The following is a 27,470-nucleotide window of genomic DNA, read 5'->3' as shown; positions in this document are numbered from 1 at the left end:
ATTGTGAATTATTCAGGGCATTTTCTGACCCAGGACATTTTCTGAAATCCCATAGCAATGAAATTTAAGTTCATTATACTGACAAAAAAGAAAATACTCAGATGCTCCTCTCCTGGATCAGAGAGTAATGGGCTGAGCATTGGGAAGACCTCTGAATTCACTATGCTCTTTTTTGATGTAATGTGTTTTATCTTAAGGAGCCATTCTAAAAGTGGCTGAAGTATTGCACCTAACCTGAGACTCATCTGCTATTCAAAACTTCAAAAAAGCTTACTCAGCAATCAGAAAGAATGAGTTCTCAACATTTGCTACAACATGGACGGCACTGGAGGAGATAATGCTTAGTGAAATAAGTCAAGCAGAGAAAGACAACTATCATATGATTTCTCTCATCTATGGAACATAAGAACTAGAATGATCAGTAGGGGAAGAAAGGGATAAAGAAAGGGGGGGTAATCAGAAGGGGGAATGAAACATGAGAGACTATGGACTATGAGAAACAAACTGAGGGCTACAGAGGGGAGGGGGGTGGGGGAATGGGATAGACCGGTGATGGGTAGTAAGGAGGGCACGTATTGCATGGTGCACTGGGTGTTATACACAACTAATGAATCACCGAGCCTTACATCGAAAACCGGGGATGTACTGTATGGTGACTAACATAATATAATAAAAAATCATTATTAAAAAAAATAATAAAAAAAGAGTTTAGAAATTAGAGGTTCAAGACAACTTCATTATAAGGTATTTACCTATAAGGGTTCCCATGATACGGGGTCCCAAGTAGTATAAGACTCCATTGTATTAGTAAAGATAGCATAATCGATATATATTCTTTCTCTTTTTCACAATCAGTGGTTTTTCATCTTTCCAAATGTGAGTGACCTGAATTATCTTTTAGTCGGTGTGAAAACTCATAATTATACCTTATTTCTTGGATTTGATGCAGTTTGCTAAACACATTATAACTTCTTCAAAATGCCATTGAGATGGGACAGTATGAATGCTCATTTCATAGATTAGCCACTTCACATTTTTTGGACATGTTTTTATTATATATAATTATCTATATCAAGGAATATGATTTGACCATAGCCTTCAAGCCTGTGTGACAATGAGCCATACTTCATAAGGGATAGGGATAATGTGGTAAGTGGAAAGCGTTTAAAATCAGACACATCTACTTGAATTCCAACTTTGTAAACCCTCTGTAGAGGTGCGACCATTGATAATTAATCTCTATGAGTCTTTTCCTCACTGAGCAATGGGAATGGGAACACCAGGATTTATGTGAGACAAAATGAAAGTATGCGTATGACGTGTCTCGATTACTGCTTGCTATATACAGACATACCTCATTATACTACAGTTCACATTATTGGGAGCCACAGCTATAGTGATTTTTTATTATAAATTGAAGGTTTGTGGCAATCCTGTGTCAAGCAAGTCCATAGGAGCTACTTTTCTAATAGCATTTGCTCATTTTGTGTCTCTGTGTTACATTTTGGTAATTCTCACAATATTTCAAACTTTTTCATTATTATTATATCTGTTATGATGATTGGTGATCAGTGATTGTGACTCACTGAAATCTCGGATGATGGTTAGCATTTTTAGCAATAAAGTATTTTTTAATTAAAAAAACAAAACAAAACAAAACAAAAAAGCTTTTACAATGGAAGATAGTTTGGCAGTATTTCAAAATGTTAAACATAGAATTACCATATGACTCAGCAATTCCCCTTCTAGGTATATACTCAAGAGAAATGAAAACACATACTCATACAAAAGCTTGTGCACAAATGCTCACAGCATTATTTATAATAGACAAAAAACGAAAACTATCTAAATGCCCATCAATGACAAATAGATAAACAATGGAATATTACTAATCAGTGAAAAGTAAGGAGCACTGATACAGGCTGCAACATGGATGTATTTTGAAAACTTAAGTGAAAACATTATGCTAAGCCAGTTGCAAAAAACCACATATAATATAATTCCATTTCTATGAAATGCCCAGAGTAGGCAGATCTACAGAGACAGAAAGGAGACTAGTGGTTGCCTGAGGCTGAGGGGAAATGGGGAGAAAGGATGGGGATTGGCAGCTAATGGATACAGAGTTTCTTTCTTGGGTGATGGATATGTTCTTAATTTAGGCTTAAGATGTAGTGATGGCAAGGCTAACAGCACTGGTTTCTATTGCTTTCAAAATGTGGAGTCTTTAGGAAAAATATGAAATAAATGATGTCCTTAGCAGTGAAAGGTTTGGGATTTCCTATGTCTGCCAGGGAAAAGAATAATAGGTTTGGGACTAGAAGCCAAGAGCTGGAGTCCTGGTTCTTCTGTCTACCGTCTGCATAGCTATGGCTAAGTCTCCTAACTTCTCCAAGTCTCTGCTTCCTTATCTGTGAAATGGAAATATGATACACTTTATTGCTATTCTGATGATCAATAATGCAAGCACTTTAAAACTATAAAACACTATATAATTGCATTCACCACTATCACACTTAGTTGATACAATGTGAACAGTACCTGGCACATACTGTAAGCCTAAAACTACATATGTTTAGTGCATGGAGAAATGAAGGACAGCTGAACGGTGAAGGAAGACACACTCATTTGTTTTACACATGTACAATCATGCCCACAGATGCTGAAATATTAACACCTGGCTGAGTACACTCTATAGCACCAATATCTTAAAAAAACAAAAACAGACAACTGCCTGTAATCAACAGAAATGTTTAAATGAGCTGATGAACTCAACAAGAAGTAATGTACATAGGTATTTTGGGGGGCTGAGTATCTAGCATAAGCAAACTTTGAAGCAAAGACATGGGGACTCAACTGATTTCAATTTCCAACAATTTGGGTGGCTAAATGTTTACTTTCTTGAAATTACATACCTAGCACAAATATCAGCCATGGTTATAATGTAGAAATTCAATAGTATTATCTCTTTCCCCTTACCAATCTTCCAAACTTAGTAGTCTACCAAGGTCATTTCATGAATATTGAAATCATTACTGTGTTAGTAAAGTTATTAACAACCCAATGTACAGATAGAAACAAAGAGCTAATTAACCAACAGTACCTTGCAATTGTTCCTTAGTTACCATCCCGAGAACTCCAATGGTTTAGGTCTTCATGCTTTCTTCCCAAAATTAAGTTACTTTTTATTCCTAATTATAAATATAATCAGATTGTAATATATTCAGGTAATACATAAAATTATTTTGAAAGGGTGTTAATAAATTCAAACATAAGTCCACTTTTTAAAGGTAATCACTGTTAAGATTTGGGTATATTCTACTGAAGGTTTTCTACACATATGCACACACATACATACACACACGCCCATGGTGGTGAGTGATAAAACAGCTGGAGTGTGGGAGGGACCTGCTTTGTACAGTCTCTTTATCAACTTCCATGGGGCAAATACTCTCACCGTGCTCAATTTCAAACTACCAACAATTTACCAACAGGCTCACAAAATTTCTGATAACTGAACAGGTGGCTCTCATGAGCCGACTGGTGAGGTCCTGCTCCAAGAAACAAGTGCCACAGTTTTTAAAGTTTGCAGATGAGTCCCGCTGTATGGTACCTGTTTTTAAGCAGAAAATATCTATTATAAACTAACTTCCATATCAATAAATATAAAATTATACTTTTAATGTTTCAATCGTTTTCCCATGTTACTGACAGAACAAATTATTTAAGCATCCTCTACGAATGGATATTTTTACAGTGTTTCCAATATGACCCCCTTTAATAACTGTATGAAAAACAGAGTTGTGAATACATCTTGATGCAGTTCTCTGATTATTTCCTTAGGATATATGTGTGGAAGGCTTATTACAAAGTCAAAGGGAAGCACTTTGGTGTCTTTGGAACAAATAACCACGGTGCCCTCCACAATGCCTGTTCCGAGTACACTCTCGTCCACAGGGTATATAAATACCACATCTGGTCATTATAAAACCATGTCCTGACCAGTGCTAGGTGGGATTTGTTCTCTTCAATTGTTGCCAAGGTAACGGGTGAAAAACGATATCTAATTGTTAATTTAATTTACATCTGTCTTCTTACTCATGATCTTGAGCTTCTTTTTACTATGATCAATTTGCTTTTACCTTTTTTGAACTGCCTGAACTGCAAATTAACAATCTTTGCTCATTTTTCATAGTCTACTTTATATTGGAAGGATTTTTTTGGTGTGTGTGCAAAAGCTCCATAATGACATTAACCCTTTGCCATATCCCATATTTTCCAATTCTTCATTCGTTCTTTAACTTATAATATTTTAATGCTACACTAATTGTGTCAATCTTTATGTAGTCAAATATATCAAACTTTCTTTAACGGCCCCTACCTTTGATGATATACCTGGAAAGTCATTCTCTACTTCAACATTATGAAAAAGTTTGCATATATTTTCTTCTAGTACTTTTAGGATTTAATTTATTTTTCACATTTAAATATTTCATTCAACTGAGATTTGTTTGGGGGTCAGGCAAAAGATAAGAATGTAACTTTATTTTTAAAGAAATTATCCAAATGTTCTAGCATTTAAATATATCTTTTCCCAGTAACTCTGGATGCTACCTTGGGCAGCTGCCAGCTGCAGAGCTGGCTTCCTTTCTTTTCTGGATTCCCGGTTTCACTTCAATTTTGTCCTCTGAGGATTTCTTACCAACTCAGCAATTCAATTTAAAAGACATTTATTTTTAAATGCAGCATTTCTAGTTGCTTTACAGCATAAGGGTTGTTTAGGAGACCTTGTCCACCATACTGCGAGAAACTGAAATCTCCAATTTATTTCCCACAAAGCAGCTAGCATGAACATGTAAAAACTAGATATTATCAGGAACCAGCTGAACTCCTTTCAACTTTTTGTTGCAGCCAAGGAAAATGTAACAGCACCCTTAATATGCACTGGATCCTGCCTACCCTTTCCTCTTCAGCTTATGTACATTTCTCCCTAGTTCTTGCCACTGCAGCAACAACTGGTGTCATGATCCTCAGAGCTCAGGGTCTTCACACCTGCCATCGCACTGCCTTCTCTTTGCTTTGCAAAGTGGTTCTTTCTCATCCTTCAATTCTCAAGAGAACATCTTCCGCTCAAGTGGATATTCCCTCACCACCTAACAAAGGGAGCACCATCCTATTACTTTCCTTCAATGTAATGCCCTACAGATAATCTTCACAGAAGTGTTCTTTAAATGTGTTTATTTACTTATTTTCTTTTGCCCCCCCACTCTCCCCAAGACTATAAACTCCATGAGAGCAGAGATCATTTCTGTTTTATTTACAAATAAATATAGGCAAGCACATATCCATACACTATGAATGAATGAATGTGAAGTGTCTTACTCATCTTTACATTCCCTGTGGTACAAAGCTCTGCACATAACAAGTGCCCAGGAAATATCTACTGTGCTGGGTTTCACATCTAATCATGAAAAACCAGCTTTCCTAAATAGGGGGGTTATATAGACCTGTTACTTGCTCCTTTTAAATCACAAAGGCACATTCTCAAAATAAGAGGGGAATAGCTTGCCATCCTTCTGTGATTCAAGTATTGCATTTTTTCATATGGATAACTAAGCTATGAAAAATATTGATTTCCCTGAAACTGAAAAGTATTTGTGCATTAAACCTGAAAAAAAAATTCAGGCATTCAATTCTGGAGAGTTTACAGTAAGTGAAATAACATATCTCTGTATGGACTGGTAATAATTCCCCCAGTCCAATCTTCTGTGCATTTGCTGAATCCAGGTGGCAATTACTGTCGCTGTTTTGTTGCCCCCCCCCACACACATGCATACAAACATACACACACACACAAAAGTGACAGTTTCTGAAAAAGATAAAACATTCCAGCTCCATCAGGAATAAAATGGAACTTGGAGTGAAACCATCATCAAATTTCAAAATTCACACCCAATCACTGCCAAAGTCTAGCAGAAAAAAAAATCCAGTATTTTTAGACTGAAAAGAACTTTCTAGAGCTTTATGCAGCTGGGTACCAAAAAACTCTTGGAGCCACGTGCAAACATCATTTACTAAGTCCCTTAGGAGTAAGGACAGAGCCTACTGTAGTTGGGCAAGAAGGAAAAGATAGGGAGCTGCAGTTAGTATCTCTGAGTTAGCCACATGGGAAGCCAAATGAATAATGCCAAAGCAATCTTGCAGCATACTAAAGGTAATGGCTTCCCTCTCCACTCAAACCCACTGCACCTGCACTGAACCACCATTCCTTTGTCCATCCGTAATCTTGCTTAGAACTGCTCTTTCCTTTAGAAAAATTTTTGTAGTTTTGGGAACATCTATATAATCTGAACATATGCAATGGAAGTACACTGTGTGTGTTTCAGGAAGCTTGGAGCAAATCAATTTAAAATAGTTCCTGCAACATGAAAAATCACATCCTATGTTCATTTATTTATTTATTTTTTTAGTTGGTTGAATGTGTCTTTTCAAATGTGTGTGTTCCATATCATCAATTAGTGACAGACAGCTGTGGTTGGCATATTTCGAAAGCCAAGAGTTTTAACTGTAAAGAATTCAGTGGCAATATGGTATAGCGCAAATAGCATGCGTGCATTTTAAAGTCAAACAGGTATACAAGTTGTCCCACTTCATAGTTATAGTAAGTTATTAAGTTAATTTAACTTTTTAAATTCACTTTTCTGGATCTGGAGTTCCTTGCTGGTAAATAAATGAAAATGCCTATCTCTATCTAATGGGGCTATTCAAAGATTTATGATATATATATATATATATATACTCATTCCCTGGTTCAATTAATGTTATTTCCCTCACCTTCCTTCTCTTCTATTACAGACACACTCTCTACTATATAGTTATTACCAATTTACAGAGAATTAGAATAAAAGAGTTTAAAACCATGCTTAGCTTAACATGATCTTCCTTCAGTGATTAAAAAAATTCAATAGTGTGTAATGCTTCATGACTATTATTACAGTCATCAATTATCACTGCATTGTAGATGAGAGAAAGAACCCTTTTAATAACAGGATATTTAGAGTAATAAAGGTGAGATATCTAAGAGTTTGCTCTAATAAAGCAAACAGGAGCAAAGATCCTGCTTCATGTTCTTCCTGAAATACCCCTCACTAAGCATCTCACTAAGAACACTGCACGCAGTGGGAGCGACTCCTCCAACGCTTTCACTTACTAACTGTTCTATTCACAATTTACATGATTTCATTATTCTCCAAAGCTACCTCTTCCTCCTAAACCTGAATACAAACTGGGTTGCTACCGAGCCTCAAGCAATATGCTGCTATGAGAAAGACGTGTTACAGCTCAGTGTCGATTGCAGACAACAGCAGATTGTTTCTGCCTCCGACTTTATGAATGCAGACTGCAAAGGGGGATACAGGCTGGGACATTCTTGCCTGCTGTCTCCTCTTCATTACTGTGAAGGCCATGTACAGCTCTTTGCTTCCACCATGTCTGCTGTATACTTCCTTCAGAATTAAAGTATCGTGCAAAATATTTGGTTGACAAAACATTATCCCTGGACATGTTGATGGCTCTCATGGCTGAGGGGACTAGATTTAAGGACATCTCTATAACATTTAAGGCTTCTATTTGCTCTCATCATTTTAACACACTAGGAAGGAGAGAAAGAGTTAGAATGTGAAATAATTTTTAAAATGTGAAAATCTAGAAAAAAAATGAAACATTCAAAAAGAATACTGTCCAATATTAAGCTTGGGTCAGGGAGAGGGAGTACTTAAGTGTGGTACTAAAGAAATGTTGTTTTTTTTTAATAATCTGAAAAAATATATATGTATATATACCTAGGTTTGTATCAAATCCAGCGAGCCCCTCTGTGGGAAGCCTAACTCTTTATCTCTCTCTCTTTGTATCTCTAACTCTTTCTCTTTCTCCTCCCTCTCCCCCTCTCTCCCTCTCTCCCCTTCCCTCTCTCTCCTTTCTCTCAGTCTTTCTGTCTCTATCTGTATCTCTATCTGTATCTATTCTCTCTCTCTCCTTCCCTTCCTTTTCTCTCCCCTCCCTGCTCCTTCTCTTCATCATCCTTTACCTTGAGTGGACAGTAAAAGTGCTGAAGAGGCGTTTAGAATCAAACCATAGATGTCAAAAAGTCTTGCATGAGAGAAATTCAATTTTCCCTAGGGGACCAGACAGATCAAAAAGTCCAAAGCAAATTAGAAAATATGAGGATAAAATTAATGCTTTCTCTCTGAAAAGCAAAAATTAGTTCATCAAGCAACTTTTGGGGGCAGTCTGAACTCCCAAAGGATCTAGAGAACAAAGTTAACTCAGGCACTTCAATTTAAGCTATTAGGAATAATGTGTTTAAACAGCAAACAAGTCCATGGCGAACGATTAAAGGTTTCTCCCCAAAGTAAAAAAGGACAAACAAAGCTATAGTAAATAATGGTTAATAATGGTTGAGATCCACTTGGGAACACCAATTTGTGTATCTGTGTTTGCTTTAACAATAATATAGTCCTATATTTCAACTATGGTTGTACTTGTATGTAAGCTTAAGTAATTAGAAAATCAAAACTCACAATATAATATTAAAAAAGAATTATATTTACATAAAAAAGCCATCAGGGACCGAAGGATGCACTCTCTTTCCATTCCTTTCTTTAGAGTATCTACATTTATGGTGCAGGCCCCACAAGTTCCATTGGGATGCATAGTTGGCAAATACTTCTCAGGTATTCCTCTTGCGGCAATGGCAAGCCCAAACTTTAAAGGGACCACAACATTCTGTTATATAAGTTAGGCAAAAATGCAAACATCGGTACCTTGATACACATTTCAAAGTGCACACTCCTGCCGACTTCAAGGAGCAGTTTAGAAAAATGAAAGTATCTCGAAAGAAAACAAAACAAAACAAAACAATGGGCTGCTGAACAAAGAGCCTTAAAGTATTATTAGTCCAGACGCTACCAACACTGTAGGAAAGTGCTATTTCTTTCTCAATAATGTACAGCTATACCAAAAATTTTGATTTTGATGGCAGAAAGAGAAACAAAATTCATGAAAACAACACAGCTCAGCCAAGTCTAGATTATTGAGGGTGTGATTGTTTGATCTGTTTTTTCTCATCTTCTCAGCCATCTTGTATTATCATTGTTCATACTGCCTCTAAAGAGAGAAAGACAAAAGGAGGCAATTCTCTATATATCGGCTTTTATAGGTTCCAGTACCAGGTACTTGAAGTTATTGACTGAAGTTCCCAGATTATTTGTAAAATGGATCCATTTTCTCTTTGTCTCTCAAAAATAAATAATGAGTGACACTAGCCCTTAGTGGATTTAAAAATAAAGCAATCGTATTTTTATCTTGAGGAGGGATATATATAGTATTTTCTAAAGAAGTTAACCAGCTAAGGAGAAAAGACATTTTAAGTGGAATAAAAATGGGTGAGAATTGGCCCAGAAATAAGTCACTGATCATCAAGACAGTGATCTGATTTTATAAAGCTCATCTCAATAAGGCAGAAACAAATGTTCTGGGGTGGAGAGAACGCAGAAACAAAGGTGATTTAAACCTGAACGAATTCTCAAAAACCAGACATTGTCACCTATAACCCTATACACGAAATGAATCCCCTGCACACATCCTGGTTTCTCTTAACTAACGTAGCAATGTGAAGGAAGAATCAGGTCATTTTTCTAAACATAGAAGTATCACTGTGATACAAGAAGCTGTTCAGGAAAGTTTATATTTGCAAAGTCAGCATCAGGCCAACAAATCGTGGTACTCAAACCTCTTTTCAATCAGGCTACAGAATATCCACTCTTGGGAAGCATAAATGATTTAAAAAATAACCCACAGTGTGTTTTAAAATACAAAGAAAAAAAAAAGAGAGTGAAGATATCTGCTCCCAAGAGGCAGATTTAAAGGACACTAGGGTGAAATGTTGTAACTTCAATGACCTTTAAGGTCTAAGAATAAAATGAAACTGTATTCCTCAGACATTCTCAAAATGTTTGGACTAAATTGCATAGAAACGAAGCGTGTTCAGGATGACCAGCCATGGGCAACAGAGACAGGACTGAATGTCACAAGTACATCCCAGTATGGAGTTTTTCAAAATGTATATTCAAATAATATGAGGCCACTAGGGCTGGCAACAAATTGAATCCTAACCAAAGAACCAAAACATAGCATCAGAAATATTATAAGCCCTTAACAAAAGTTAAGACAAAAGAAAAAAAGAAAAAAAGAACTAGCCAACTATATCTAAAATATATTAAACACAAATATCCTCTTCACCTGGAGGGATTCCTATCTTCCACAAACTGTCCCCAACCTACCCTCCCAGCTTGGTTCTAAATACCCTCACGCTATCCCTTAGTCACACTGTACTGTTCCATTCCCAAACAAGAGATGCATTTTCTCCTAGAAAAGAGCAATTGTTCTTTGATTGACATGTGTCCTCCAATACCTCCCTACAAAGCCAGTGACGTTCTCTGCTCTATCATGTCATTGTTTGGTATTTATTTTCTCTTCTTTCTGTCAGACTTGACTGGAAGATGCTTTCATAGGAGCCTTCCCTTATTTACCCTGGATTCTGTAATACAAAACTGTCAAAGACACGATCTCTAGACTAAAGTAAAATCAATGTAAGACAAACACTTGCCATTAGAAATCACTTATTCAAATAACAGGAAGAGTGTATGCCGTGTATGTCCACGATATATCGTAATGACCATAATGCTCTTTAATAAAGAAGCAAGAAAGCAGAATTGGCCAGAGCTTTGCTGTTGTTGGTTGGTTGGGTTTATAGGTAAGGTTACAGTGACCAACGAGTGATTAAATGACTTCTTTAATGTCATTAAACACCCATAAAGTGAAACAGTCAGAACTTCCAGCAATGACTCTTGATTCTTGGTAAGCCAGTGTTTTTACTTATTTATTTGTTTTGCATAGTGTCATTCACCCTAATAAGCCAAAAGATTATTTCCACCCTCTGCAAATTCCTCAAAATTAATGAAAATGAAATCGTGGGATCTTACCACTATTATAGCAGAACAAAGTCCTAAAAGAAGGCAATGTAGTTTCAAGGAAAGAGCTCTGCTTTTAGAGTTGAGGCAGCCTTCAAAACCTAGCTCTATCAGACATGCCACCATGAACACTGTTGACTTAGGTCACTTCCCTGGCTCTTCTTTTCCTGAACTATAAAATGTGTGTAAGACTCTCTCTACACCCCTCCTGTGCCCCCAACCCCCAGCATCTTCTGTGACATTAATGATAATGTGTGTGAAATCTAGCCCTGCACCTGGCACACTGTCAACTGTTTGTTGACTTTGAAATAAAAAGCTATATTCAAAGATCGGTGTGAGTGCGCGCGTGTGTGTGCACTTGGGAAAGAAAATGCATTGCTCTTTTTTAACGTGGTCTCTGTAACAAATAATTTTGATATGGTAATATTTTTTTAATTCACCATATTATATGGGGTGCCATTCTCAGCCTCTCTCCAACTTGGAATCACAAGTTGCAAATATTTCTTTCTATGCTAAAGGCAGTTTTAACAGTTCAACTTTCTAGCATGCTGCCAATGGAACACACCACAGGAGAAATGTGTGACAAGTTAAGTTTGCTTTCAGAATTCTTGCAAAGCAGAACTTCTTTGAGTTTAGTATTGGAAATGTTCAATATTGTAACAAGCAAAAATGGGAATATTGAATTTTGAGCTTACATTACAGTGATTTTCCTCCTGAAGAAATCACCTAAGGAGGGGAGTTGGGAGGAAAGATACTTCTTACCTAAAAAGCACAGAAATCTATTACTGAATGGTTCTTTAACAGTTAGCAAAACCTGTGACCCCTTGGACCTTAATCTTTTTTTAAAAAAATTGTGTATATTTTAGTGGAGTCCAAGGGGAGTATATTTAGCTAAAATAACATGCATCTTGAGAACAGAGGAACTAGTTGAAGTCACAGTTATGTTACATATTCGCTGTGTGACTTTGGGTAATTCACTTAACCACTCTGATCCTAATTTTCTTTTCCCAAAAATGGGGTTACAAGAACCTGATTACTCCACAGTTTGGGTGTGAGAAGCAAATGACATAAAAAATGCAAAATGCAAAGCACTTTTTCAGCGAAAGAAGCTTTATTATTACCATTATAACTACCACATTATAATTACATTACCACCATTATAATTATCCAAGCTTTAATTCCCTAAAAGTAAATGCTTGTTTTTAAGCATTTGCTTTTATGGCCACCTGAGATGAAAATGGTGCTCCCACTTTCCTGAATGAATAAGGAGATCACAGTACTGCTACAATCAGAATCAGAATTCTGGGCCTTAAAGTCCAGTTCACTGCGCTTAAAACACACTGCATGAGGGGTGCCTGGGTGGCTCAGTTGGTTGAGTGGCTGACTTGATTTTGGCTCAGGTCATGATCTCAGGGTCAGGAGATGGAGCCCCGCATTGGGCTCTGCACTCCATTGTGAGTCTGCTTGATTCTCTCTCTCTCCCTCTCCCTCTATCCTTGCCCCCCCCAACCCCCTCCCCACCCCTCACTCATGCACATGTGCCTTCTCCCTCCCTCTCTCTCAAAAAAAAAAAAAAAATTAAATTAAAAAAAACTGCATGGAATTAAAGCTCTTATGTTCATATGACTTCTTTTTTTTGTGTGTGGGGCTTCCCTTAAGAGAAGGGTCCACGTAGAAAGGTCCAGAACAACCAGACAAAACTCCTACTAATATCATATGCATGTACATTACTTTAGGGTTTTCTGACTATTTGTCCTTTGTTCTTCACATCAATCTGTGATTCCATTAAGATGGGCATCTGAAACACAGGGAGAACCTCACGAAAGGCCAACAAGTCTGCCAGCATCTACATCATTGTAAGAAGTGATACCTTGATGCACGAGAGGTTCATTGATTCCCTCAAAATGTGCAATGGTCCCTTTTGTCCCTCAGTAGCCCAGAGTTAGTCGTCCCTTTTATTTTTGTCAACACTTCCTTTTTGTTCCTCTTCCTCCAACTAGGAAGTGCATCACTGACACAGACACAATATACCTTTTCATAAGGAAGGCAAATGAGTATGTGCCAGATGGGCTGAGGGGATTACAACATGTTTCCTGCTCCCATGGTGACTCAATGGGCTGGTATGAGAACTTATCTTATTCAAGAAGTCAGCTTCCCTGGCAGAATTATGAGTCACAGTTCCTGGGTAGAAAGCTTACTTTCCAATAGCTTGGGGTGGGGGTAGGGCACCTCCTTGGATGGATTACAGTAAAGGTCATTCAGAAAAGCAACACTGCCAGGACTGCTGGGGAGACACCAGCACCCAGAACCTTCTGGGATGTCACTCAACAAAAATAACATGGTCACCTCTCCTTTTTCCTTCAAGGTAAGGCAGGACATAAAACTACATTGATGGACTACTGGTATGAATCCAAACAATTCCCATTATAAAATTGGCCAGTTTTGGCAAAAAGGGAAGTGAAGGGACTTTTTTTTCCATCCATTATATATATATATATATATCTATGTGTGTGTGTATATATATATATATGTATATATATATGTATGTATATACATATATATACACACACACATACATACACACAGACAGAGAGAGAGAGCACGCACGCACACTTACTATGTGTCTACGTGCCAATAAATATTCCAAGTATTTGGGTAACAAAGAGGCTAAGTTCACAAGCAGTGAAACAGGGAGGGAAGGAGGGAAAGAGAGAAAGAAAGGAGAGGAGGAGGACAGGAAGGAAAAAGAAGAGAAAGAAGGAAAAGTGAGGGAGGGAGAGACAAGAGAAAGTTAATATAATGTCAAGAAATGATGCGTGTCAGGAAGGAAACCAGAGATAGATACAGAGATGTGTGATTGGGAGGGCTATTTTAGCTGAGGTGGTTAAGTAAGACCTCTGTAAGCAGATATTATTCAAGCATTGAACTAAATCAAATAAGAACTGATAATAAGCAGGGGTTATATTTAACATATTTAAAATCAGGACATCACCATCACTGACCAGGCAAATGGGACACTCAATCAAGCAGGACAGACGCTGGTCTAAACAGCCAGCAGACCTGCGTACTAGTGCCTCCCCCACTGAATACCCACCCAGGTTAGGAGATACACTTTCCTCGTGAAAAGGGCCAACAAAGATGGAAGTTATCTCCACTTCTCTCAGCTGTGAGCTGTACTCTTGTCCTCCTTTAGTGCTATTTTTGGTTTCCAATAAAATGCTTTAAGTGGTATAGAAAAACTGAAACATACCCAGAAAAGATAATCAGGATGAGAAGGGCTCCAATCCATGCCATGTGAAGAACAATTGAAGGTATATATTGGAAAACACCGTCATGGCTATATGATCACTATTTTAACATTTCTGAAGACCTCTCACACAGAAGAGGAATTAAAGTAATGAAAGTCATAGTATCTGTGGTCTTCAGGGGAATTATACATGAGAAGCTTTTTCAAATGAAGATATCTAGGTTCCCTGAATTAAAATTAGAGAACCACTGGACTGAGTATTTTCTACTAAAATCAAGCAGTTGAACCACAGAAATGTGGAAATGACAGAAATAAATTTCAATTATATATACTAAGAACTTTCTAAGAACTTGGTCAGCCCAAAGACATGGACTGCAATGAGATGATCACTAGTTAGAGTTACCACAGACTGGTCCTAAGCAGTAATTCTGGAGATGAGAGGAGCCCTGAAAAGATGGATTTTCAAATCCCTCATGACTCTGATTTCATATGATCCAGATCCATGATGACTGAGGTTGGTTATTCAAACTCAAGCTTTGGCTGGTTTCTTTTAAGAAGCAACATCCAAAGAAAAAAATGAGCCTAATGGTAGGTCCTTTCTTTCCTAGACAGAAGCAGTATGACAGAAACCCATCATTATTCATTTGTTCTTAAAAGGTCTTAATGGACTGTTAGCCTCAATGCCTCCTCCACCAGTAGCCAAAGTCTGGAAAACAGAGTCATGCTACCATCACTGTCATTTCTTTTCTCATTAGACCTGAGGTAAAGGGAGAGAAGCAGGATTCTAGTTGGTTTGGGTGAGAACGTGATGGAAAATTCCTATATTTATACATATTAGACCACTGCCCCCAAGTACCCTGTGTCCCCTGAAGACTAGACATATCATCACCAAAATTCTATGATTCTGTCACATCTATGATTCTATGGTACCACAGAAGACAATGGATATAAACATTATGTAGTTTTAACTCATTTTTCAGAAAGAGTTGACACATTACCCTATAGATAATTCGTATTTTAATAGATTGTTAAAAGCTATTCGCTTACCTGAGGCATCACTCTGCAGGATCCCATAGAAGTAGAGACTCATCACACACCACAGAAGTCCCATCCTGTCAACATAAATACAAAATTAAGGGAGAGTACTTAACACGCTCAAGAGCCTCAGTAATAATTACTCATACCCAAGCTAACGATGGATAAGAAACCGTTCTAACATGTTTATAATATTAACAAACTTAATTGCAGGAACCAACCAATAAGATATTTTTTTTTTAAACCCATATTACAGATAAGGAAAGTGAGACAAGTTTAAATAATGTAACCAATATCTTTTGCTTAGAAACTGGGAGAATAATGAGGAAGCTCCAACAGTCTGGCTCCAGAACTCACTCTTAATCATTCAACGACAACTGCCTACTTAAGAAAAATATCCCTTTTAATTTTTTTTCACCAGGAATCACATTTCTGGCAGATAAATTTGATCTTCTTCCCCTCTTTAGCATTCTTGTGGTCTGTTCCCAATTGGAAATATTTTATAATCCAGACACTTCTCCTTCTTAATGATTAATAGAAGTCTAGAAATCCTGGATGCAGACTTGGTCTATAGTCCATCACACTCTGAATTTAGGAAGGGAAATATCTAAATCTCGTACTCTGCTGTGCCTGCTCTCCTCTTCTCCCTGGAAGAGACAAATGATGAAGTTGGAGTCCAATTTTTGTGACCTTTAGCCTTTCTATTGATAACCAGGAGAAGCAGCCAACTAGGGAGACTAGAAGAACTGTGCCCTTAATATTTGGCTGTGTGATCTCTAATGCGAAAGACCTAGAGATTTAACAACTCTGGGAAATACTTATTTCCCTACTACCCTAGACATATCTTCCCCCGATAAAATCTTGATCGGGTTATAAATACTGAAACCTGGATATTACTGAAAAATTCCATATTCAAGACTGTCACTGTTTTGAACACAGTAGCCACATAAGAGTGCTTATGGGGTTCTTGGTCACTTGTCCAGATCACGTTTCTAGTAAGTGCCAGAGATGGGATTTATACCCACCTCTGGCCAACAGGAGCCTATGGCACAAGTTTCACCACCAAAGGGACCCACCATCTTGAAAATGTCAAAGAGGTATTTGATAAATAGGGTGGCCAGATAATAGCACTTAAAATTAGACACCTGTAAGAGGATGACACTGAGACAAAAAGTATAAACTGGTACCACCTAAGCCATCCAGAGGGTGTGGTCACTTTAAAGGACAGTGCAAATTTCCAACAGCAGTCATCCCTCTTGACCACACATCACCACAAATCTCTAGTTCATATTGTGCTTCCTTCTTTAGCATGACTATTCAAAAGTTACAAGTGAGTTTATTATACCCTAAACAACAATTTTTATCTCAGAGATGAAAGGTTTCTTTCTTACCAGCACCACTCTCTTCCAATTCTTACACCATTAACTTAAGGAACTCTTCTATCAGTCATTCATTTATTCAATGAAACATGTGTGAAGCACTTTCTGTTTCCAAGTCTCTTTGATACAACTGCAGGGGCCTCTGGTGAGCAAGAGGTCGTGCGTCCTCTAAAGGCAATTCTCCCCAGGAGAGGAGATAAACCACTTCATCTTCGTCAACTATGAACAAGACACATGCAGAGGCAACATAAGATATGCAAAGATTTCTCAGACAGAAGTTCTAGCACTAAGCAGGTCTAGCAGAGACTTAAAATGGGTACAAAAATAATGACGATACAAAGTCAACAATGACAAATACAGAGAGGAAGAGGAACAGATAAGTGTTATCGAAGATTAGCAAAAGAAACAGATTATTCCAGCCAAGGCAATCAAAGAAGACTACAAGAGGTAGCTTCTGACTGAGCAAGAACTGAATTGAAGCAGAAGGAAAGTGGGGAAAAGAAACTCCGTGGGGAATAATGTTCAGAGATAGGCAAAGCGTGGAACATAAAAAGGAAATAGTCTGTAAATAATTCAGTTTGGCTCAAGCACAGGGTATTAGTAAAAGAACTACAGAAGACTTTGTTGGAAGGCAGGGAGTATTAGGATCAGAATATGGTAAGGCCCCGAATAGCAAAGGACTTCGGATTTAATTTAAACAGAAAATAGGGAACCACTGAAGGTTTCTGATCAGAAGACTGATGTGATCATCGAATTGTGCCTTCTGGAGATCGTTTCTTCTGGGCATGTATCGGATAGACTGCCACTAGATTCTGTCTTGAAATCATTTTGTCTCCTGAGCTTGTCATCAAAATAATTGTTTAACTCCTAGCTTTGTGTCATCTATAAACTTGATCAGCATGCCACCTATGTCCTCATCCAACTCATTAATAAAAGTAATTAATAATTCTGCATTAATCATTGTCAGTGGAGAACAACTAGATATTTCATTGCAGATTCAGGGCACAGTAACTTCAGCTCCAATACTCAGTTATGCTAAAGCACTCTACCTCCCAAATTGCTTTTGGCTATGAAAACAAAACAAAACTCACACCTCTAGATTTTCCCAATTTGCCTGTGTATAAGCTGCTGAATTGCTAGGGCAACACTTAGAAGACATTCTAATTAGTGTGATTGAGGGCCTTAATTGATATTCCTCTGAGTAACTGGATTATGCCACAGGCAGCAAGGAGTCAGGTCATCAAGGTAAAGCCAACCTAAGATAACCTGTGTGCAAACCCAAATCCAGGGTCAGTCCTGTCCTGTGATGGATTAGAATAAAGGAGACTGAAAAGGAAATGTGATTGTGCAGGCTGATTTTGACAGACTAAAGGTACCAAGGTTAGTGGGAGGAGGTTGGCTGGTTCATTTAACATCGTCTTGCATTCTCCCTCAGAATTTTATTATTGTGACTAGTCATACATTTTTGGTTCTTGCTTCTTGGGGAGAGAGGGTGCTGGATAGTTTCAGAGATGGAGAAGCTGTCAGAAAGCAAAGGGACCTGCCTAATAACACATGGTTTCTCAGGGTCTGAATTACAACCTAGCTTTAGATTACTGCAATGGTGTTTAACAGACTCTGCCCTTGCTTCAGATGACTACAACTTACAAAAATAAATTCCGAGTCAGCCTTTTCCGCACTATCCACCTCACCTACTGTATAATCATTTTCATACGTCTCCTCTTAGGTCTGAGTACTTCTCTCATATTTAATTCCATCTTTTCCTGGTATATCAACTTGGATGTCTATACTACTTGGCAAAGAGTTTCAAATACACACTCATTTCTATGTAATCCACAACAACATTAATGATGATTGTTAACATGTGGTCACTAGTTCAACAGCAACCCCTGCGTAAGAATCATTCCATTGCCTGCATTCTCTAGGTTTAATAAGCTTCAGGATCTCCTTACCTCTGCGTCAGTTCTGATCAATGATTCTCTCACTGGTCCAACAGGTCACAGGCTGAAACTAGGTCTGCTGCCCCAAGGCTGGTGTTATCTGTGAATCACATTTGCCTTCCTTCTGCACATTTCACCAGGCCACAGGGCTGGATTTCTCCCTCAGTTTCCTGATTCCACATATAGCCTGTACCCAGATCCCAGCCACTCTCTGAAGCCCACCAACCTAGCTAGGGCTTCGACCTTCAACCTGGTGCTTTTCAGCACTCTTCCAGAAGACTGAATTTTGTCCCCTGAATTTTATAAGGTCTTGCTCCAAGCTGGATAAGCCTCCTGCAACCACAAAGCTGTTATCACCTGCTTCATTCCTAGTTGACAGATGTCCTTTGCTATGACCTGTCCACTGAAAACCTGGCCATTAACACCAAGCCACAAACCCTAGATGGTCATCTCCATGTCAGGTCAGCCCTGAAGCCAAATCACTTCCTTGAGTCCTGACTTATCTAGGCCCTAACTTATTGATAAAATTAGTAACTGTTCCTAACTTACTTCTCTAATTCATGGGTCAAAACAGATGACTATTAGAAAATATTTTAAACTGAACAAAAATGAAAATACAACATACCAGAATGTGTGGGATGCAGTTAAAATAGTGCTTAGAGGATAATTTGTAGTATTACATGGTTTATATTAGAAAAGAAGAAAAGTTTCAAGTCAATAATCTAATCTTCTACTTTAAGAACCTAGAATAAGAAGAGAAAAATAAAACAAACAAGCAAAATGAAGGAAATAAAGAATAGATATCATAAATTCTAAAAGAGAAAAAAAATGAAGACAAAAGTTAGTTCTTGAAAAGAACAACAACAACAAAAAAATTGCTAAACCTCTAGCCAGGTGAACCAAGAAGAAAAAAAAAGAGAGAGAGACATATCACTAATATCAGAAATGAAAGGTGGTACATCGCTACTGATCGCACGGGCATTAAGATGGTAATAAGGGAGTACTAAATTCTTTAGGCACATAAACTACACAATTTAGATGAAATGTACCAATATCTCAAAACCCACAAACTACCAAAGCTCATTCAAAATGAAATGGACAATCTTATTGATCCTATAATTATTTTTAAAAATTAAATTTGCAGTTAGAAACCTTACAAAAAAGAAATTCCCAAGCTCCAAATGATCTCAGTTGTGAATTCTAGCAAACATTTAAAGAATAAATAACATCAATTCTACATAATCTCTTTCAGAAAATAAAAGATTAAAAAGTTACCAATTCATTTTATGATACAACATTACTCTGATTCCAAACTCTGACACAGATAGTGCAAGAAAAGAAATGTATAGATATCTCAAAACCAGAGTTTATCCCAGATATGCAAGTCTGGATTCAGTATTTGAAAAATCTAAAGAAGCAAAACCACAAGATTATATCATTTGATGCAAGAAGAACATTTGACAAAATTCAGTATCCATTGATGATATAAGCTTTAGCAAACTAAGAATAGAAGGGATCCTCCTCAAACCAATAAAGAGAATCTATAAAAAACCTACATCTAACATCACATCTAATGTTGAAAACTGAATACTTTTCCACTCAGATCAGGAACAAAGCAAGGATGTTCATTCGTATTACTATTCAACATCACACTGGAAGTCTGAACTAGTACAATAAGGCTATTCACAGATGATGCAATTTCCAAGATAGAAAATCCTAAAGAATCTATTATAAAAATAGAACTAAATAAGTAAAGTCACAACATTACATAGTTAACACACAAAAATTAAATATATTACTATATACTAGCAATAACAACGGAAAACAAAACTTTTTTAAAAGACTCATTACAATAACTAAAAAAAAAAAAATGCTTAGCTAAAGTCTAACCAACATGTAGAAGGTTTGTATGCTGAAATATACAAAATGTTAGTTAAAGAAATCAAAGATGACCTAAATAAATAGATATATGTGGTTGGCAAAACAGCCCCATGCCCTAAATCCCTGGAACCTGTTTTGTTACCTTACTTAGCCAAAAGAACTGTGCAAATATAATCAAGGTTATGGACCTCAAAATATGAAGATCATACTAGATTATCCACATGGGCTCAATCTAATCACATCAACCCTTAAAAGCAAAGAAGTTTCTCTGGTTAAAGTCACAGAGATGCATCAGACAGATAAATCAAAGAAATGTGAAACAGGAAAAGCACCTGATAGGACTTTGATGTTAAAGATAAATGTAGCAAACTGTCAAGGAATGCAGGTGACCTTCAGGAGCTGAGAGAGACCTTCAGCTGACAACCTGATAGCCAGTAAGAGAACAGGTACCTATGGCCTACGACATAGGAAATAAAATGCTGCCAACAACTGGAGGATGGGGTGAAAGAGGAACCCTCTCACACTGTCAGTGGGAATGCAAACTGGTGCAGCCACTGCGGAAAATAGTATTGAGATTCCTCAGAGAGTTAAAAATCAACCTATCCTATGATCCTGCAGTCTCACTACAAGGTATTTATCCAAAAAGTACAGCAATACTATTCAAAGGGATACATGCACCCCAATGTTTACAGCAGCATTATTTACAATAGCCAAATTATGGAAATGGCCCAAGTGTCCATCAATTGGTGAATGTGATGAATGGATAAAGAAGATGTGGGGGATATGTGTGTGTATACACACACACACACACACACACAGATATATGTGTGTGTGTATATATATATATATACACACATACATATTTATATTTATATTATATATGTGTGTATATATATGTATGTATATATATCAATATTATTCAGCCATAAAAAAGAATGAAATCTTGCCACTTGCAACAACATGGATGGAGCTAGACAGTATTATGCTAAGTGAAATAATTCAGTCAGAGAAAGGCAAATACCATATGATTTCACTCACATGTGGAGTTTAAGAAACAAAATAAATGAGCGAAGAAAAGGAAAAGAGAGAGAGAGAGGCAGACCAAGAAAGAGACTCAACGATAGAGAACAGACTGGTGGTTACCAGAAGAGAGGTGGGTGGGGAAATGAGTTAAGTAGGTTATAGGGATTAAGGAGTACACTTGTCGTGATGAGCACCCAGTGATGTATGGAATTGTTGAATCACTATATTACACACCTGAAACTAATATTACACTGTATGTTAACTAACTGGAATTTTTAAAAAATTTTTCAAAAAAATTCTGCCTAACTTTGGAACTGTATTCTTCCCCAGAGCCTCCAGAAAGTAACATAGACTGGCTGAACGCTTTAATTTTAACCTTGTAAGACCCCAGGCAGAAAACATTGTACCTGAACTTCTGGCTCACAGAAACTGTGATATAATAAATGAATGTTGCTTTAAGTCACTAAGTTTCTAGTAATTTATTATAGTGGTAATAGAAAATAATTCAGAAGACATACAATATTCATGGACTGAAGGACTCCACGTAGAAAAGATGTCAATTCTCCCCCCAAACTAATTGACAGACTTAATAAAATTCCAATAAAAAATCTTAGCAAGATTTGTTTATAGATATAGACAAGCTGATTTTAAAACTTATATGGAAAGAGAAATACCTTAAATATTGAAAAACATTTTGGGAAAAAGAATAATAAAGTTGTATGAATCACACTATAAACAACCCAACTTTTTTTTTTTAAATTGAAGTATAGTTGACAGAATACTATTATTAGTGTCAGGTACACAACATGGTGATTTGACAATTATATACACTGCCAAATGTTTGCCCTGATAAGTGTAGTTCCCATCTGTCACCATACAAAATTATTACAATATTGACTATATTCCTTATATTGTACTTTTCAGCCCTGTGACTTATTTATTTTATAACTGGAAGTTTGTGCCTCTTAATCACCCTCACCCACTCCCCCAACCCCTCTAATAACCATCAGTTTGTTCTCTGTATTTATAAATCTATTTTTGTTTTTTGTTTGTTTTTTAGATTCCAAATATAAGTGAAGTCATATGGTATCTGCCTTTTTTTGTCTGACTTATATCACTTAGCATAATACCTCTAGGTCCATCCATGTTGTCATGAATGCTAAACTTCATTCCATGTATGGTTGTGTGAATAAATTCTACCTCTTCTTTATCCATCTAAACAACCCAATTTTAAAATGTCAAAAGTCTTTTTTTTTTTTAAGATTTTTTATTTATTTATTTGACAGAGAGAGAGCACAGGCAGGGGGAGGGGCAGGCAGAGGGAGAGGGAGAAGCAGGCTCCCTCCTCAGCAGGGAGCCTAAGATGGGGCTAGACCCCAGGACCCTGAGATCATGACCTGAGCGAAAGTCAGACACTTAACCGACTGAGCCACCCAGGTGCCCCTAAAATGTCAAAAGTCTTAAAGAGACATTTTACTGAAAAGGATATTCAGAAGGTAAATTAACACAGGAAAGATGTTCAACATCATCAGCCAAAAGGGAAATGAAAATTTAGAAGAACAAAATTAGATACCACTACACACCTTTCAGAATCACTAAAATAAGAAATACTGGCAATGCGGAGTGCTAAAGAGAATACAGAGCTGCTGAAACCATCCTACTGCTGGGACTACAAAATGGCACATCCTCTCTGGAAACAACCTGGCAGCTTCTTATAAAGTTAAACATGCACTTGCCATAGGATCTAGCATTCCCACTCCTGGCATTTACCCAAGAGAACTGGAAACTTAGGTTCACACAAAATCCTATAGGGATATTTACCGCAGCTCTGTTATTAATTGTCAAAAACTAGAAACAACTCAAATGTCCTTCAACAGGCAAATGGATGAACAAACTCTGGTACATCTGAAAAACAGACTGGTGTTCAGCCATACAAAGCAATGAGTTGTCCATAACAACAGCTTGGATGAATCTCAAAGGCATTATGTTAAGTGAAAAAGGCCAGTCTCAATGGATTACCAACTATCTAATTCCATTTAAGTGGCATTCCCAGAAAGACAAAACCAGAGTGACAGAGAACAGATCAGGGGCTAGAGGTAGTGAGTGGGCAGGTGTTAACTGGAAAGGGATAGCACAAAAGTATCCTTTGAGGGATAGAAGAGTTCCATATTCTGACTGGGTCAGTGATTAAATGAGTCTATACATGAGTTATTATTCATAGAGCTGTACTTTTTTAAAAAGTCAATTTTATTGTATGTTAATTAAAAATTTATTTTTTTAAGTGGCATGAGTCTTCCTTTTTAAAAGCTCCAAAAATGATTTGTGAACCTTTCAGACAGTTTAAATAAATGAAAGCTGTTTTAACCTAAATATGGTTTCTATTTTCAACATATACTTTGAAAATAACACTGCCCTGTTGTTACGTACTAAATGTTCCAGAAAAGTCCAGCAGTAGAGGCACACAGAAAGATCAATGAAATGTCCCAACTTTCAGCATATGAAGCCAGTGTCGTTAACCTTGATACAACAGCAGAGTCAAAGTTCGCTCCAGAAAACGTTAGCGCACTCCTCTTAGATATTGCCTTACCGTTCGTTACTAAATAGCTTCAAAATGTTTGGAACTCTGAGAGAACATATATAATATACCACCTGCCATCTTTAGAAGCTTGGAATAGAATGTGAGCAGATTGATTTCCTTTTGTTCTTTAATATTTTGAATAGCAACACGCTCTGTGGGGTGAGGGAAGAAATATGCTCAAGTCTCATCCTTCATAAGAGAGAACTAGAACTAGGTTTTCAGTAAGATGAAGGTGAAAGAAACCTTAAGGAGAGGACTTCACTTGGAGTTCATGTTTGACTGTTTGATCTTGAACAGCCTGAGAGGGGAGGGGGGAAAGACTCACAACAACCACTTAAGAGCTATAAGCTGGTCACTGCCTTGATCACTAATTTAAGACTGACATGCTAGGTGTTCGTGGATACTTCTTAATGGGGACAGGAAGAGTGTTCCATTGTACCCTTTTCCTAGTGGGTGGACAATCTGATGGTTAAGTATTCTGTACTTACAGAGACTGAGGTAGGGGTTTTGCATGGTAGGGGTGACAGAAACTAACGCCCACCTTATCAGTTTTTTGGGATGAGTATACTTGGTAATTAGTACTGTCCAGGCACAAAAGAAGCTCTCAGCAAATGCTCTTATTAAATATATTAGCTCTTATGAAATCAGATAATAAATGTGAAAAACTTGAGAAACTGTGGAGCAACAGACCAAGGTGAGCTACCATTAATGTTATGTACAAAGAAGAGCCCAGGGGGCGCCTGGGTAGCGCAGTCGTTAAAGCGTCTGCCTTTGGCTCAGGGCGTGATCCTGGTGATCTGGGATCGAGTCCCACATCAGGCTCTTCCGCTATGATCCTGCTTCTTCCTCTCCCACTCCCCCTGCTGTGTTCCCTCTCTCGCTGGCTGTCTCTCTGTCACATAAATAAATAAAATCTTTAAAAAAAAAAAAAAAAAGAAGAGCCCAGGTTACTTGGTTCAAGTTGACCATTGACCATTGGGCAAAACTTGCCATGTCCTACCCTTTCCATGTACCAGGTCCAAATTTATTGCCCTATTCCCTATTTCAGAGAAGACAGTCTTCTGACTGAAAGCGGTTGTAAATCCAGCCTCTGTAACTCAAGGAAAAGCCAAGATTGTTATGATATACTCTACAATTAAATTTGACTTGGAGAAATTATGGTCCAGGAGGTTTTCCTTCTCTAGTCTTTCAATGCCCCCTTTTATTCAATATAAGTAAAAGCCTCTGCCATGACTACCTCATGAGATGGTCGCAGAGGACCAAACGATGCGACACACAGACAGAGGTTTTGTAATTATATGGGGCTATACTAATATAACATGTTATGATGTTGGGTTTTGTTATGAACTTACAGCAATTAATTATTGCTTAATTCAAATCAGAACCTCGATTGCCTTGGGCAATACTGACAGAGAGGGGCAAGAATAAGTCTTCTAAGATCTGATAATATTCTATTTTTTAGTCAGGTGATAGTTACATGATGATGCATTTATAACAAGTCACCAATCTGTACACTGAGAATTTATCTATTTTACTGTGAATATTTATGCTTCTTTAAAATATTACAGAAAAAAATTTTCCTTGACTGAAGTTAAAGAGTGGTTTATTTTTTTTTTTTTTAAAGATTTTATTTATTTATTTGACAGAGATAGAGACAGCCAGCGAGAGAGGGAACACAAGCAGGGGGAGTGGGAGAGGAAGAAGCAGGCTCATACCGGAGGAGCCTGACGTGGGGCTCGATCCTGTAATGCCGGGATCACGCCCTGAGCCGAAGGCAGACGCTTAACCGCTGTGCCACCCAGGCGCCCCTCAAGAGTGGTTTAAACAACAGGGAGAGAGGGGCACCTGGGTGGTGCAGCCGGTTAAGCATCTGACTCTTGGTTTAAGCTCAGGTTGTGACCTCAGGTCATAATCTCAGGTCAGCTCATGGTTGTGATCTCAGGGTAGTCAGATTGAGTTCCGTGTTGGGCTCTGTGCTCAGCTCAGAGTCTGCTTAAGATTCTCTCTGCCCCTCCCCGCTTCTCTCTCTCTCTATTTCTCCTTCAAATAAATAAATAAATCTTTAAAAAGATAAAATAAAAAAATAAACAACAGGGAGAGGTTAGAGAAAAGTACAGGGTAACACAATAAAGTTTTAAATCAAGAAAGTGGCTTAAAATCCAACACAGACTATGATGGAGAATCATTTCAGGGAGTTTTAAGGCTGGAGGGTAAGAATATTTATGAGGAATGTACTTAAGATTCCTTCTAATTCACTCAACAGATATTTATCAAGCTCTGGACATAGTCTGAAGGCAGAAGAGGAAAGGAAAATGCCCCGTCCTCCTGGAGCTTACAGTCCTGAAACATAGAAACCGCCAGAACCTAGAGAACAGTGCTACAACGGGAGACATTTCACAACATGTGAGAGAGGAAGGAGCAGCTCCCTGGGGAAATATGATGCCATCTGAAGTTCAAGTAGGGGGGCGCCTGGGTGGCACAGCGGTTAAGCGTCTGCCTTCGGCTCCGGGCGTGATCCCGGTGTTCTGGGATCGAGCCCCACATCAGGCTCTTCCGCTATGAGCCTGCTTCTTCCTCTCCCACTCCCCCTGCTTGTGTTCCCTCTCTCCCTGGCTGTCTCTATCTCTGTCGAATAAATAAATAAAATCTTTAAAAAAAAATGCCTCTCTTTTGAAGTTCAAGTAGGGAATTAGGTGAAATTATAAATATCACAGACACAAAACAGTCATATCACCTTATAGGTTCAGATGCAGTAACCTCCAGGTTAGGGAATTCATCACTTTTCCCAGCATAAAACAACTTTGCTATCTGAGGTTCTCTCCCCTTAAATTTCATATAAGAACTCTGCCACCAATAACCTGTAATTCAGAGGGATGGTCTGAAGATCAGGACGCTGCCTGTGAGGCTGTCAAGACAAAGACACCATCTACACACTGTTAGGCCACAGGTAATGAAACCATGGCCAAGTTTCCATTGATTTCTCCATAAAGACTGTATGTTCTAGCTTCTGCATTGACAGAATTAAATTTTGTTCAAATCAAGATTTATTGAGCTCCTATTTCATAGACTTCAATAGAAACTGTGCAGTATAGAGAAACAAACATACAGTTCTAATAATCATGGATCTCACAGTTTGGGAGCAAAGTCAGACTTACAAGCACAAAATAAAAAGACAAAAAAACCCAGAGGATATGGTCATGTATAGTACAATCACACCAAAGCACATGATGAAAACTATCAAACTATCATATCCCATAGTGAGCATTCTGCCAAAGGACCATGTGGCCAAATGATTTTGAAAAGTGACATGTCACAAAGCTCTTTCTTGGAGATTCACAATACACATTAGCATTTTAAAGA

General features: G+C 37.7%; 1 protein-coding gene across 3 annotated transcripts in view; it reads right to left on the bottom strand.

Moving 5' to 3' along the window:
* Positions 1-27,470, bottom strand: part of IL1RAP (interleukin 1 receptor accessory protein) — a 120,635-nt gene that overhangs the window by 58,997 nt on the left and 34,168 nt on the right. For all 3 annotated transcript variants that reach the window (XM_057306557.1, XM_026496487.4, XM_044383303.3), the window contains exon 2: positions 15,322-15,386. In XM_057306557.1, coding sequence (XP_057162540.1) covers positions 15,322-15,385 — 64 coding nt within the window. In that variant the 5' untranslated portion in view covers position 15,386. The remainder of the gene's footprint in view (positions 1-15,321; positions 15,387-27,470) is intronic.

The sequence above is a fragment of the Ursus arctos genome, unplaced genomic scaffold (assembly GCF_023065955.2).
Source record: "Ursus arctos isolate Adak ecotype North America unplaced genomic scaffold, UrsArc2.0 scaffold_4, whole genome shotgun sequence".
Classification (NCBI taxonomy): Eukaryota; Metazoa; Chordata; class Mammalia; order Carnivora; family Ursidae; genus Ursus; species Ursus arctos.
The sequence above is the reverse complement of the archived record's forward strand: the minus strand, read 5'-3'. Positions and strand labels throughout refer to the sequence as shown.